The sequence below is a fragment of the Thamnophis elegans genome, chromosome 6, assembly GCF_009769535.1.
Source record: "Thamnophis elegans isolate rThaEle1 chromosome 6, rThaEle1.pri, whole genome shotgun sequence".
NCBI classification, from domain to species: Eukaryota; Metazoa; Chordata; class Lepidosauria; order Squamata; family Colubridae; genus Thamnophis; species Thamnophis elegans.
This window is the reverse complement of record NC_045546.1, coordinates 78,033,423-78,047,787: the sequence shown is the minus strand read 5'-3', so window position 1 is coordinate 78,047,787 and position 14,365 is coordinate 78,033,423. Positions and strand designations below refer to the sequence as shown.

The 14,365-nt window shown below is 36.4% G+C and overlaps 1 protein-coding gene across 1 annotated transcript in view; it reads left to right on the top strand.

The window, feature by feature from the left end:
* Positions 1-14,365, top strand: part of CTNNAL1 (catenin alpha like 1) — a 66,198-nt gene that overhangs the window by 45,546 nt on the left and 6,287 nt on the right. Inside the window, exons 10-14 of the mRNA XM_032219349.1 lie at positions 2,154-2,246; positions 2,974-3,124; positions 10,591-10,628; positions 12,746-12,796; positions 12,897-13,051. Of these exons, the coding sequence (XP_032075240.1) occupies positions 2,154-2,246; positions 2,974-3,124; positions 10,591-10,628; positions 12,746-12,796; positions 12,897-13,051 (488 nt within the window). The remainder of the gene's footprint in view (positions 1-2,153; positions 2,247-2,973; positions 3,125-10,590; positions 10,629-12,745; positions 12,797-12,896; positions 13,052-14,365) is intronic.

Below are 14,365 nucleotides of genomic sequence, written 5' to 3'. Positions count from 1 at the left end.
AGACCTAAATTCTGCTTATTTAGGGTGTTGATTCTTTTTTTCTTTAATAGCGGTATTAGTAATTGCTTGCTACCATGAAGATTACTGCAGTCGGCTGGGAGATTTGAGTGGCTGATCATGTTCCTTAGACAGGAATACCCTTTGAATGGTCATATGTATGCCCCCAGTTTTCTTTCCCTTCATAAAAAAATATTGCTGAATTGCAATCTTAATGTGTCAGGAATTACTATTACCATAGGGAATAATCAGATAAGCTGTATTTAGTTTGCATTTGCATTTAAAAAAAAATTTGAGAATTTTTTTTATTGTTTTAGTTAAAAATAAATAAATAAGAAAAACAAATCATCTTTCGTTACATCTTGTTGAAAGCGTATCGATTGGTTACAAATATATTCCGTGCGTTTCTTCCACAGTCCTTAGATATACTTCATCCAAATCATGTTGTACATTTTAAGTCAAGAAAGAAAAGTTATGTATTTTACTATCCCTGTAACCATAATTCTCATTTGGTTACCATTGGTTAAACATGTTTTCAATCTAGAATCATTTATATTAGAAGACACAACCACCTACTGGCATTCATTTGCAATTTCAATAGATCTCCAATACCATTGCACCTTTGTGGCATGTTCTAAAATTAATTCGGTTAAGTAAGATATCTAAGCATTTCTCTCCCCCCCCCCCGCCCGTAGCACACCTGCATGTATCATTAAATATTGTCCATTAACATTTCATTGTTATTATTGTAGTTAACTAAAGGTTATTTACTGATTATCTCTCCTCTCCAGGCCCACACAATATTATAACTTTATAACTGTCTTTAAACAATGATTTAATAATAAGATTTATAGGACTTTTCCCTCAATCCCAAATTAGTTAGTTACATGCTAAGAAAATAAACATAAGACATCTAAGACAATCTAAGAAATATTAACATTTCTACTTGACAATCACCCAGAATGTATATTAGCATTTCTAAGGTCTGGTTATTTATCCTAACTAGGGTTATTATTTCTGTATTAGTATCATAGTAAATTTATGTTAATGGATAAACATTCAGTGGTAATTTAAAACAGCATTTAATTTTTATACTGGCCCAGCTGACTTCTTTGTCCTTAACCCACCATATCATTTAAAGACCAACTGCAGCTTCTCCCTTTCACCCAGGGAAGTAAAAGGGAATATCCCAAACTCTAGCAAGAGAACAAATTCCCCCCAAATAATAGATTTTTGGAATTGAAGTGCTATGTTAATGCTCCTGCTTCATTCTTCAGAACACCCTTCTGGTGAAAGCTGCTTGGAGCCTTGGGGTATCTGTTCTTAAAACCAACAGTTGATTGATTTCTAAAACGCAAGTAGTAGTTGTACCAATCCTACCATATTTTTCATACTATTGATACAAAAGGAGAAATAAGCATGCTTACGGAACAAAACAATCATAATAGCAATAGCAATGGCAGACTTATATACCGCTTCATAGGGCTTTCAGCCCTCTCTAAGCGGTTTACAGAGTCAGCATATTGCCCCCAACAATCTGAGTCCTCATTTCACCCACCTCGGAAGGATGGAAGGCTGAGTCAACCTTGAGCCGGTGAGATTAGAACCGCTGAACTGCAGATAACAGTCAGCTGAAGTGGCCTGCAGTACTGCACCCTAACCACTGCGCCACCTCGGCTCTAACAATAACAATAACAGTAACAATAATTTATTAATCTGGTATGCCATCTGATTCTTAACAATCCTGGATGGATTGTTGATTGTAGAAATGTTGATTGTGGATTGTAGAAATGGATTCCAGATGTCATCAAGTAGCTTTAAAAAAAGCAAGAAGTAGAATTTCAGGGAGGAGCTTTCCTAGCTTTGAGTACTTTCCTTCAGTCTTTGTCCCAGCTAAATATCCCTTGACTTATTTAGGTCAAGATTGGAGAGACGAGTTCAAATGACAAATGATTGGCAGAGGAATACTTAAGCATCCTCTAGCTTAGATATCAGGCAGGTGTCCAGCTTTCTACCAAGAGTAAACCTGAATCTCTAGATGAATTCCTGTATATTCAAGGCTTTCATTGAGTATCCACCATATATGTTCCCTAAGAATTCCACAATTCATACACAGGCTTTATGATTACGTTGGATTGTTTTGTTTCTCTGGATAGATATGCCATCTGTTGAGACATGTCTCTGGAACAGAGCCACTTGAAATTACTTGCCTCCATGCAGAAGATACTTTTCGTGCGACTGGGCCTCAGGTATTTATAATTTTACATGACTAGTTGCTCCTGTTGAATTCTGTTTCAAATCCTTTAGTTTCAGATGCGGGAAATTAGAACTGAAAACTTTGTCCATAATATGTACTGTTCCCATATGGAAATGGGTCAATATTCCATCAATATTTGAAAATAGATCAGAATTTCATAATGGAAAATGTATATTGGGCGTGGAATAATAGTGTTAAAAGTATCTTTAAGTTCAACATACTTACAGACTTCCTAAATACTTAGGTAACAAAGCAAAAAAATCTTCAAAGAAGGTTCTGAATAGGAAATTATGTTTAATAAACAATAATCATGGCTGGCATGATTTATGATGCTAGATTCACGGTAACTATTCCTGACAGTATAATCAATAAAATGCTTCTTTAGAGCCATTTCACTCTGTTGGAAGACCTTCTTCCCTACACCAGAAGAATAAGTTAATAATCCTTTTCAAAATCTTCTTGAAAGTAAGATTTCTTATAATAGTTATATTCTCTCCGCTTACGTTGTTTAAAACAGCCACTCGCTCAATACAATATATAGCACAATAGCATTCCCTATGAAAAGTGTCCTGGGGTCTTTTTTGTAAAGCTTTGTTGTTAGTAAATGCTATACAGCCTTTTTTTTTTTTTAATACAAATGAGACACAGCTTACCTTTTGTCCTGTGGAGATGGATGCTGATACACAATTGTATGACAAAGCCTGTTTTGTTCCCTTCAGATAATTTCGGCTGCTGAAACTCTGACATTGCATCCTTCCAGTAAAATTGCGAAAGAAAATCTGGATGTATTCTGTGAGGCTTGGGAATCTCAGCTGAATGACATGTCCCTGCTCTTAAGAGAAATCAGTGATGTGTTGGAAGGAAGACGAGGTGAGCAGGTTGTTCCTAAATACCGACAACCTATGTCCTTAAACACAAACTTACAGCTTACAGCGCACGCATATTCTGAGCATTCTCGCTATGAGATGTGATTATCCACATTCTTCCTAAAGCCAACAAACTACAACTCGATGCCACTTAACACTTTTAGCTACTCTGTCGGTGTTTCGGTGTTGACTACACTAAAATATATTAACTATGGAGGGAAAACATAAAAACAGCCAAAACCCATCAGTAACGTGGCAGATCCTTGGAATGCATCTACCCTGTGTTCACAGTTCATAGTTATCAATCTAGCAAATATTAGAATACCTGTGATGTAGCTTAAAGTCAAAAGCACTTAAGTATTTAGATAATAATTCAAACAATCTCGCCTCCTATTTTTCAAGGAGATAATGAATATCATGCTGAGACTGAACCTTTTATGGTTTCAATTTTTAGTGGAATCCCGTGAGACTAGAAAGAACAGTCTCGTCTAATTAAAAGCATATTTACTGCTTTTAGTTAAGTGATTTTCAACCTTTGCTTCATTTTTTCTCCTTTTGTATGATAATAGAAAAATCTCTGCTTATCAGACCTAAAATTCTTCCCCAACATCTAAGATCATATAGGCGCACTTTTGATAGGTCTACATAAGTTAGGTGTGCGCTACATGAATGCGTTCAGTTGTCTCTTTCATTTATATATTACAAAAAAGGGTGCTAAGAGCCGAGGTGGCGCAATGGTTAGGGTGCAGTACTGCAGGCCACTTCAGCTGACTGTTATCTGCAGTTCAGCGGTTCTAATCTCACCGGCTCAAGGTTGACTCAGCCTTCCATCCTTCCGAGGTGGGTGAAATGAGGACCCAGACTGTGGGGGCAATATGCTGACTCTGTAAACCGCTTAGAGAGGGCTGAAAGCCCTATGAAGCGGTATATAAGTCTAACCGCTATTGCTATTGCTATGTCTAATGATCTCTCTTAAGAATCACAGTACTGCAGTCGAAGGCCACCATTTTAATAGGAATAGAGTTCTTTTTAAAAGAATTTGAAAGGAATAGAACTTGTTATACAATGAGGTTATTGTGTAGATCAGCAATACATTTTCAAATATTCAAGGAAGTGATTCATAATTCAAAGCAGCTAAAAAATTTTTTTGAGGGGGATGATGGAAACATAAAAAGTTCTTCTTTCAGTCTGACCTGAACTGTCTAGTGTTCTTGCAAAAGAAAGAAACCCTTTTATATATATATATTATGCTCTCTGCTGACTTCACAATGTAGTGAATTTAGCTATTTGATTTTTAAACTGCTACCGTTTCTGCTTGGATGGGATCTGTGTGATGACTGCCCACAACTTTTGGCCTATATTCTGTGGTAAGTCACCTGGTATTTAAAGTGTAGCATTTAGAAAACTATAAAGGGCAAATCTGTTTCTTAACATCCTTGCCAGAGGCACTGTAGCATTATTTGTTGGGAGATTTCTCATTCCTCTGTGTCATTTAATTTTCTTCACAAGGCTTTTCGGTTCTACAGAAAAGAACACTAAATTCTGCCATTCTTTCTGTGATAGAAATGTTATATTTGCTGAATTGATTCTTTTGGGGGAATTTTCTTGAACATAATCACTCAAGACAAAATCATGTACAGTACCAGGCTTGACATTAGAGAAAAATCAGGCAAGTAACAGTAGCTTTTAACTTATAAAGCCATTGCAGAATGCCTAAGGAGGCAGTTATACATATCTGATTATGCCCCTCACTTTCTAGCATACTGCTTTTAATGGGTCATGTGCAGTGAGGTTTATGGCTGGTGAGGCACTGACACAGCGGTTTATGAAGCGGTATATAAGTCTAACTGCTATTGCTATTGCTAAAAGAGAATTTTTAAAGAGAGAGAATTTACTTACAGAATGATGCATTTTAAGTCCTTGACACCTCAGGGGTGTTGTAAGTTTCCTATTTAAATTAATGGGACAGCATATTTAATTAGCTGATACCTTGGCAGGCAATTAGGTTATATTTTTATTAACTAAAACACATTATTTTCCTAGATATTTTAAAATTTTCAGTATCATAGTAATTGATTCTGCCTTTTTCTATAGAAAAAAATGGGACTGCTTTCTTGATAAGGGGAGGTATATCTTTAATATTTTGATTAAGAGATAGATGCAGTTAGCATATCAGGATGACAGTTGAGGCTATGCCCAAGCTAACCCACACCACTTAACTCCTAAGTTTACACATACTATATTTTTATGGTAACATCATTTTTAAATTGCCAATTTAAAATATTGACCTTGATATTGGCATGTGATGAATAACTATGTTTTAATGTCTGAGACAATAGCCCTCTGCTTTTGATGATGGCTAAAGACTACGGATGTGCTGGACACTTTCTAATAAACCAATTTCAGTTTTACAATGAATCATGTTGGCTCCATTTTGGTTTGCTTTCTCTACTTCATGGGAAATACAGAAATGTAATGGCTTTAATCCTCAATTGTTTCTATACCTCACCCTGGCCTTCTGTAAAGTTCTTTATCTCAATCTTATCCAAGTCGCATTTCTTAACTTTCCTTTTGCCCATATATTAAATTGCTTCATTGCATTTGCGGTTCCACCACAAAACCGCGTTCGACTAAAGCGCGCTTGATGAAACCGCGTAGCTGACGTCATCACAGGGCGACAACAGCGTGGAGACAGAAGCACGCTGTAAACGCTAAACCTAAAATTAACACCTAAACCTAACCCTTAACCTAACCCTAAACCTAATCCTAACCCTTAACCTAACCCTTAACCTAACCCTAAACCTAACCCTTACCTTAACTTGAATTGGCTTGCTTTTAAAGCACTATTTAAAGCGCCCTTCTTTCTCCGCGCTCGCTGTTGTCGCCCTGTTGATGATGTCAGCGACGCGATTTAATCGGGCGCGCTTTAGTTGAGCGCGGTTTTGTCGTGCCACGGCATTTGCAGGTCTTAAGACACTCATTGACTGGCAGAAACCAGGAATAAATTAAGATGGTATGAAATATGTAGCTGTAATTACTTTTACATATTTTCTACTGAATGACTTGAGGTTTAATATTAACTGAAAAAAGGACATTGGCAAGTTCAAGGTGGCCATGATTTATTTTTTTGTTCTTTTTTCCCCCCCCAGTCAAAAAACATGAGGTTTAAAAACTTGTTCTTCTGGTATTCTAAATATTTTATTTGTGGAGGAGTAGAAGACAGAATGGCTGGACCAGGCAGGAATCTATTTCTTGTTACATGGAAACAGTGTGTGGTCTCGTTTCGAGGGAATAATTAGAAAAAAAGGAAGGTGTCATACGCTGCCTTATATTCCATCATGTGTGAAACATAATGCATTTCCCCGACTTTTTAAAGAATGAATTTCTATAATAATAATATGTGGCGAAGGGAAAGAGAAGAATGTCAACTTCGATCTTTGCAAATGGTGCACCATCTGGTAAACATGTTTCAATAGAACAGTTGTATTTAAAGATTTTTGGTAACAAGGCTTTTTCTATCTCATGTGAACAGTTCATATAGCTAGCCTTCATATGCATTAATAAAAACCATTACTTAATTCGCTTGCGGAAATGCAGATTTTGAATTAACCTGGAACATTCAGATGTATTTGGTGATGATGCATAAGTCAGATATCAGCCTTGTAAATAAACCAACACCCTATTAGACTTCAAGGGGGGAAAAAATTGAGAGTTAAGACCTCGGACACCTATATTTCCCTGCTGTCCAGGGAGAGGCTTTCTACCTCCACTCTCAGATAGCATACAAATATAGTGCTAGTTTTCTATTCGAGGATGAATAGATGCGTGTGCATGCGTGTGAGTGTGTATAAACAAAAAATCCTTTTCTCATCCAGATGGGTAATGTTTGCCTTCTTCATTCTTGGGTGCCTTCTGCATTTTGAGGGTTATGCACATTATCTGTCCTAAGCACTGCACTCTGGACACAGCTCTGATGCTGTTCCTGGAATCTGTTGGGAGTCCCTTTGCTAGCTTAGAAGATACACACTCAAGTGCTCCTATCACTACTGGGACCAATTTGGCCTTTACTTTCCACATCCTCTCTTAGTTCCTCCTCAGGCTTCTCCAGCTTCTTGTACTTGTCCCTGATGTTGCTGTCACTTGATATCACTATATATGACATTTATCTCAACGTGTGTGTGTGTGTGTGTACGTGTGTATACGTGTGTGTACTATACTCACTATGCCCACTCACTTATATATCGTATTTTTCGGAGTATAAGACGCACCAGAGTATAAGACGCACCCAGGTTTTGAAGAGGCAATTTTTTAAAAAAAGTAGGTAGGTAGGTAGATAGATAGAGGGATAGAGAGGGAGAGAAAGAGAAAGAAATATAGTCGGTAGGGAGAGAGGGAGGGAGAGTAGGTAGGTAGAGGGATAGAGAGAGAGAGAAATACAGTAGATAGGGAGAGAGAATAGGTAGGTTGGTAGGTAGAGGGATAGAGAGAAATACAGTAGATAGGTAGGGGGAGAGAGAAATACAGTAGGTAGGTAGGGGGAGAAAGTGTGTGTAGATAGGTAGGTAGGTAGAGGGATAGAGAGAAAAATAGAGAAATACAGTAGATAGGTAGGGAGAGAGAGAGAGAGAAATACAGTAGGTAGGTAGGGGAGAAAGTGTGTAGGTAGGTAGGTAGAGGGATAGAGAGAGAGAAATATAGTAGATAGGGAGAGAGAGTAGGTAGGTTGGTAGGTAGAGGGATAGAGAGAGAAAAATAGAGAGAAATACAGTAGATAGGGGGAGAGTAGGTAGGCAGGTATATACGTAGATTGAGGGGGGGGGAGAGAGAGAAATATAGTAGGTAGGTAGGTAGGGAGAGAGAGTGAGAGAGTAGGTAGATAGATAGATGTTTCCAGGTGTATTTATCCATGTGCTGGAGAAGGAAATCGCTGACAACCTGTAGCACCTAAAACTTTGTTTCTGCTGGCACAGCACTTAACCAATGCAATTCTCACCAACCACACTAACGAAACAGCTTTCCGAAAGGGGGGGGGAGTTTTTACACTCTGCAAACCTCCCCAAAATGGCCTGTTTTTCATGAAAACGGGCTCATTTTTTTTAACTGGGGGATGGGGGGGTTCAAAAACGAGCAAAAAACGGGCTGTTTTTTTGTCAAAAAAATGCATGCATAGCGTTATGGAGGCTTATAGAGTGCTGTTGGGGGGTGGGATGGGCCGTTTTTCACTCATTTCTGCCCTCCCAGTGCCCAGGAGATCTCTGAAAGCCTCCATAAGGCTATGCACAGCCATTTTGGTGAAGGGGGCAGGGCTTCAGGAGGCAAAAAATGCTGTATTCGGTGTATAAGACGCACCCAGATTTTCAGCCCCTTTTTAGAGGAAAAAGTGTGCGTCTTATACTCTGAAAAATACGGTACTCATGTACACATACACACATTTCTGTTTGTGTATATGTGTATAATATATAAATATTGTATGTGTATAATATATACATATGGTGTGTGTGTTGATGTACATTGTGTATTTGAGATTGGAGTGCTGGTTGCCAAGTAATGCATTCATTAAGCCATCACATGACTCGACCCAATTCTATTATCATTTTACCACAGTTGTTAAGTGAAATTATGCAAGACAATCTGGTTTCCCTAATTGATGCGGCTTGTCAGAAGCTATCTGAGAAAGTTGCAAATTGTGATACTCTCATGGCAAGATATTGTGATTGTAAATGCAAGCTGGTTGACAGCCCCCCTCCCCCAATGGCAAATCCGATGACCGTCTATCAAGTTGGCAAGAAGTGTTAGTCTTTGCATTTTTGTGATGACCAAAGAAAAATGGGATTTATTTCTTGACAAACAGTGGCTAGGCTGATCTTAAATTTCTCTGTATTTCTAATCACCTATGATTTTCAAACGGATATTTAAATATCAGACCAAGTCATTTCAAATTTAAATAGCAAGCTCAGACATCACATCTGGATACCATAATAATTCTCTAAATAATATGACCTTAAGTATTGATAATTAACAAGGACCATTACTAATGATTCACCGACAAATGCGCGCCGACAAAACCGCACTGACGAAACCGCACCCGCATATGCGCGCCATCAACAAACAACATAAATGGGACACGAAAACAACGTTATAACCCTAACACTTTATAACGTTGCTTTCGCATCCCACTATGTTGTTTGTTGATGGCGGGTGCGGCTTCGTCGGTGCGCATTTGTCGGGTCACAATTACGAATTACTAGCAGCTATAGAAGTTTACCTATTTATCTACCTATTGTTAGATGTACATTTTGAATAGCAATAGCACTTCACAGTGCTTTGCAGCCCTCTCTAAGCACTTTTACTAAGTTAGCATATTGCCCCCAACAGTCTGGCCCCCCCAGAATGATTAAACCTTTTTTTCAGGCAACTCAGAATCAATCATACTTTGATATTTATTTGAAAATTATTTTGCATAAATTATGATTTGGTATGATGTCTGAAGTGAAAACCATATTTGCAAATGGAATTCAATCCTAGAAAACAATGTACGAGAGAAATGATAAGTAGTGAAAGAAGAAAAATGAAGTCAGGTAAACATTGGTTGGCTTTTGAAACTGAAAGTTCAAATATTGGTTTTAATATTGAATGCTGGTTGGAATGAACTATCCTTGTGTCTGAATTAACCTGAATTGCCTCATAGAAAAATTTGAAAAGTGATTTGGAAAACTTGAAAGATGATTTTGAAATTTTGATTGGTGTACTGTCTGAATTGACCTGAATTGCATCACAGAGAATTGGAAAAGTGATTCTTATGAAGAAAAAAAATTGATATCATCTGATCAAAATTTAAATTCCCATTAATTTCTACAAAACATCTAAAATATTGGACTTAACCTTAAGTATCCACTAGACTGAAAACACTGTAGCTGATTTTAGTCCATCATTCAGTATTTTAAAATGAAGGGTAACTCATGCATTCTGACTTGAGACACTTAGAGGAAGATAAATATAATAAAACAAAAACTTTAAAAAAGCATTAAGTACATATTGGTGTTGATTTCAATGGAAGAAATGTCAGGGTCCTATCAAAAAGCAAATGGTTCCTCATACTATTACAAAATCTGAACTTTACTTCAGAGATTACTTGATTTTAATCATGTACACTAGACCTTGTACATAGGCTTTGTCCACACCCAATTAGCTGTTCCTCTTGGCATTCAGAAAGATAAAAGGATTTTTGTACAAATGTTATCAACTAAAAGGAAAGGTTTCTGGTGAATGTGTCAATGCTTTCCGTAAGCGCAAATATAGGCAGTATTAAAATTCCCCTTTTACAATGCTATGCATGGCAAAATACAGAACCTGTCTGATCTATGAAGAGGAACCAATAAAGGGTAGGTACATTTTTATATGACTTTTCCAAAACTGGAGAGAAGATTTAAGAAGTACACTACATAATCAATTTTGGTGTATTGTTTTTAGGGGAGAAGCGTGCGTACTTGTCACTACCCAAACCTGGGGTAAGTTCATTTTTGTGGGGCTGGTGGTTTCTTTATACTTTTCATCAATTGTTCACTCCACATATTCACATTTGTTTAGCAAGCTATCCTGGCCTGATTCAGATGTAACACTGTAAGGAGGTTTGTATATCACACTAAGTTAAAAGTAAATCAATCACATAATGACATAGCATTGTAGGCGATGAAAAGTTATCAAAGACTAATCTTTCTAGAACACTAACGTTAAAGCTGAATTCTGCAAACATCTCTTTTCCATATTAATAGTTGTATAAGAGTACTAAGGGAAATGTCTGAATTCTGCATTTGTGATAGAAACATAGAATTGGAAGGAGATAAGATGACCAATGTAGGAAATTCACACTACAGTTGCCATCCAGTATTTTATTTCCAGTCTGTTTCATCCCTCAAAACTTCTTCCCTTATTCTTTATTGTAATGTCAACTCTGCAACAATGGTAAATAATATATGATCTATTTCAAAGCTTTAAAGATACATCCATCTTATTGCCTAATGGCTATTGTAATTATTACAAAGTATCACATAGGGTTTTGATCAAAATTAAAAAGAACCTTTTCCAATTACTTTGTAGTAGTAGCTTTTGATACAAAAAAATGTTTAGCTTTGTATATTTTTGTGCCGAGATCTCAGCTCTCTTGTTAGAAAATGTCTGGATCATTTGAAATCTGTTTTTAATAAGTTAGATTTTATTACTGTTATAAATAAGGCTATATAAACTCCAAAATGATTTGACAAAAGTGAACCTGCATGAGCACAGTGTTTTTCTATTGAAATGACTTTGAACACATCTAGATCAGTGTTGCCCAATCCTGGGAACTTTAAGAAGTGTGAATTTCAACTCCCAAAATTCTCCAGCCAACCATTTCCAAGGTTGGAAAATACTGATCTAGATTTTTTTTTCAGTCTTGTTTGCAAACTTGAAAAAGGCTTGAAACAATGCAGATAAAGTAATTGTTATTTCAAATTATGTGGTTTGATCTTCTATGTTCTGCGAACACCCATTGATCAAAATCTGTTCTTGTTTTCTCCTATATATGTCAATGGCAGCATATTCATTTGTATGGCATCCATCCATTGTATGTGGAAAGTATCACTGTCCATTTTTTAGGTACAACAGTGTTTGTACAGATTTGTGGTCAGAATGTCCTTATGGTGGGAAAGTCTCCAGCCCATTTCCCATCATAAGGACATTTTGACAAATCTGTACACCTACTGTAGCTACATGCCTAAATAGCATCACAGTTCTGTTCCTAATATCTTTAAAAATTGAACTATATTTTGTAATAGGATACATTTAAAATAACCTGTACTTGAGAGACCGCCTGCTGCCAATTACCTCCCAAAGACCCATTAGATCACACAGATTAGGCCTCCTCCAGGTTCCGTCTACTAGCCAATGTCATCTGGCCACTACCCCGGGGGAGGGCCTTCTCTGTGGCGGCTCCGGCCCTTTGGAACAAGCTCCCCGCAGAGATTCGGACCCTCACCTCTCTCCAGGCCTTCCGAAAAGCCGTTAAAACCTGGCTATGTCGGCAGGCCTGGGGTCGATGAGTTCCCTTCCCCTCTCGAATCGTGTGGCTGTTGGTTGTTTTAAATGCCCTGTATTTTTTGTTGTAGTTTTTGTGTTTCCCTTCCCCTCCTTGGGTTTGTGCACCGCCCTGAGTCCCGCTGGGAATAGGGCGGCATATAAATAAAATGAACCTCGAACCTCTCCTGAGATTTTAAAGGAAGATAATGCTAATTACAACACTAAACTATATGAGGATGCTGATGTTGTATAAGGCTCTTCCATATATTTTAAAGGTTTAACACAGGCAACAGCTATGTCGTATAATTACAACAGTAACATAACTCTTGACTATATAATTTTTAAATAGAAATAAGCTCATATAAGCAGAACAGTTGCTTTCTTCTAATAATGTTCTCAGTTGTCTGGTATCTGGAACCAGAAGGTTGAGCTTATTTCAGAATCAACCCTCTTCTTAGAAATCTATTTTCTTTAGCATACTACTCTTGACTTCAGCTCCTAGTAAATCTGTTTAATTTAGATAGAATTATTTAAAAAATCAAATTCTGTTCTTTAAAAATATTTTTTACAGAAGCATAATGCAAACTTGAAAGCCTTAAAGCCAGCCAGACTTGATAATGAGGTAAGATGTTTGTTTTATTCATTAGCACCAATTTAGATGTTGTAATTAGTTTGAGTTACTTAATGAACAAAAATGATATATTTCCTCTTTTCATTTGCAGGAGCAAACAAAATTTGGGAAATTAGGTTTAGAACTTCATAAAGTAACAACTCGGGTTGATTCTGAAATGGAGAAATGGGAAGACCCTGAAAATGAGATTATAAGATATGGACAAGGTCTATCCAGTATGGCTTATTCCATGTATTTATTTACAAGGTAACAACAAGAGTGGGACAAGGGAAAGCATTAAAAATTAAAAATGAGAGGGCAAAATAGTTTGTAGAAATGGCCTTGAACCTTTTCTTCCCCATATCAAATCTAGATGATATTGTTTAGTAGGGTAGAATTTCTCTGAATTACAGTAAAATCCAGATATTACTCAAACAAGTAGTGTAAATCCCAAAATAGGATCGATCCCTCTCCCTCCCACCCCTCTCCCCATATAAATGTTCATATTATCATTTATCTACATATACATGCACAGAACAAGTGGATAATTTATATAACATTTCAGATGTGTTGGCTTTACTTAATGGGGAAGGGATTTGGAGAATGTCAGGATATTGCAAAATTTTGCTAATCCTACATAAGGTTTTTTAAAAGTCTGAGCAGAGATTTATATATTTTACTTAACCGTTAGGATTTGAAATAAATAAACAATTTTGAGTCCTTATTAGAGTACAGAGGTGCAAATAAATAATAATCTGCTTTATATCTTAAAATTCTGCTGCCCCATTTATAAATTTTGGAGCATTTCCTATCATATTAGTATTAGGTATTAGTATTATCTTAACTTATGCATTAGCATGGGTTCCTTACTTTTTCATTTTTTAACTTTCTTATCAAAAGCAGGGGAGAAATCCATATATGCACTATTGTGCAAGATATTAGCCTGGTATCAAGAATTTCTTGTTTCACTTCTGTAGAGATCCATACATTTATCAACATATATGTTTTTTATTAAGAATTTCAATAACAATAGTAAAAAACTAATACAAATTAAATTTCGAGAAAGAGACGAAAGAATAAAATGCGAGAAAAAAGAAAGAAGAAAAAGAAAAGAGAATATAATAAAGAAATATATAAAGAAATGACATCTAGCTTTCATCACAAGTATAAACAAAGTTAGTAATTCTTCATCCTTATAAAGTTAAATGGATTATCTGTTCATCCCATTTCTCATCACTTATAAAAAAAATCCATAAAACATCAACATGGTGTTACAAAAGGTCCATCAAGGATTGCCAGAAAATTGCCAATTTTTAAAAACTAATAATATTCTTTGATCAAATAAACTAACTTTATATCCCTTTCTATTGCTTCTAACAGCCTTAATATTTAATCAAATCAAATATTGTCATAGGATTTAATTTCTTTATTCACCCACACAGATTTCTTCAAGGTTTTAACAAGTATCTTATGTAGTTTCTCTTAAAAAAAATTTTTTCAGGTTACTCTCTTCTTTATAATTCATATTCAGATATTTCAAATGTTAAAACTTCAGCCAGTTTCTTTTGTATATCCAATTAA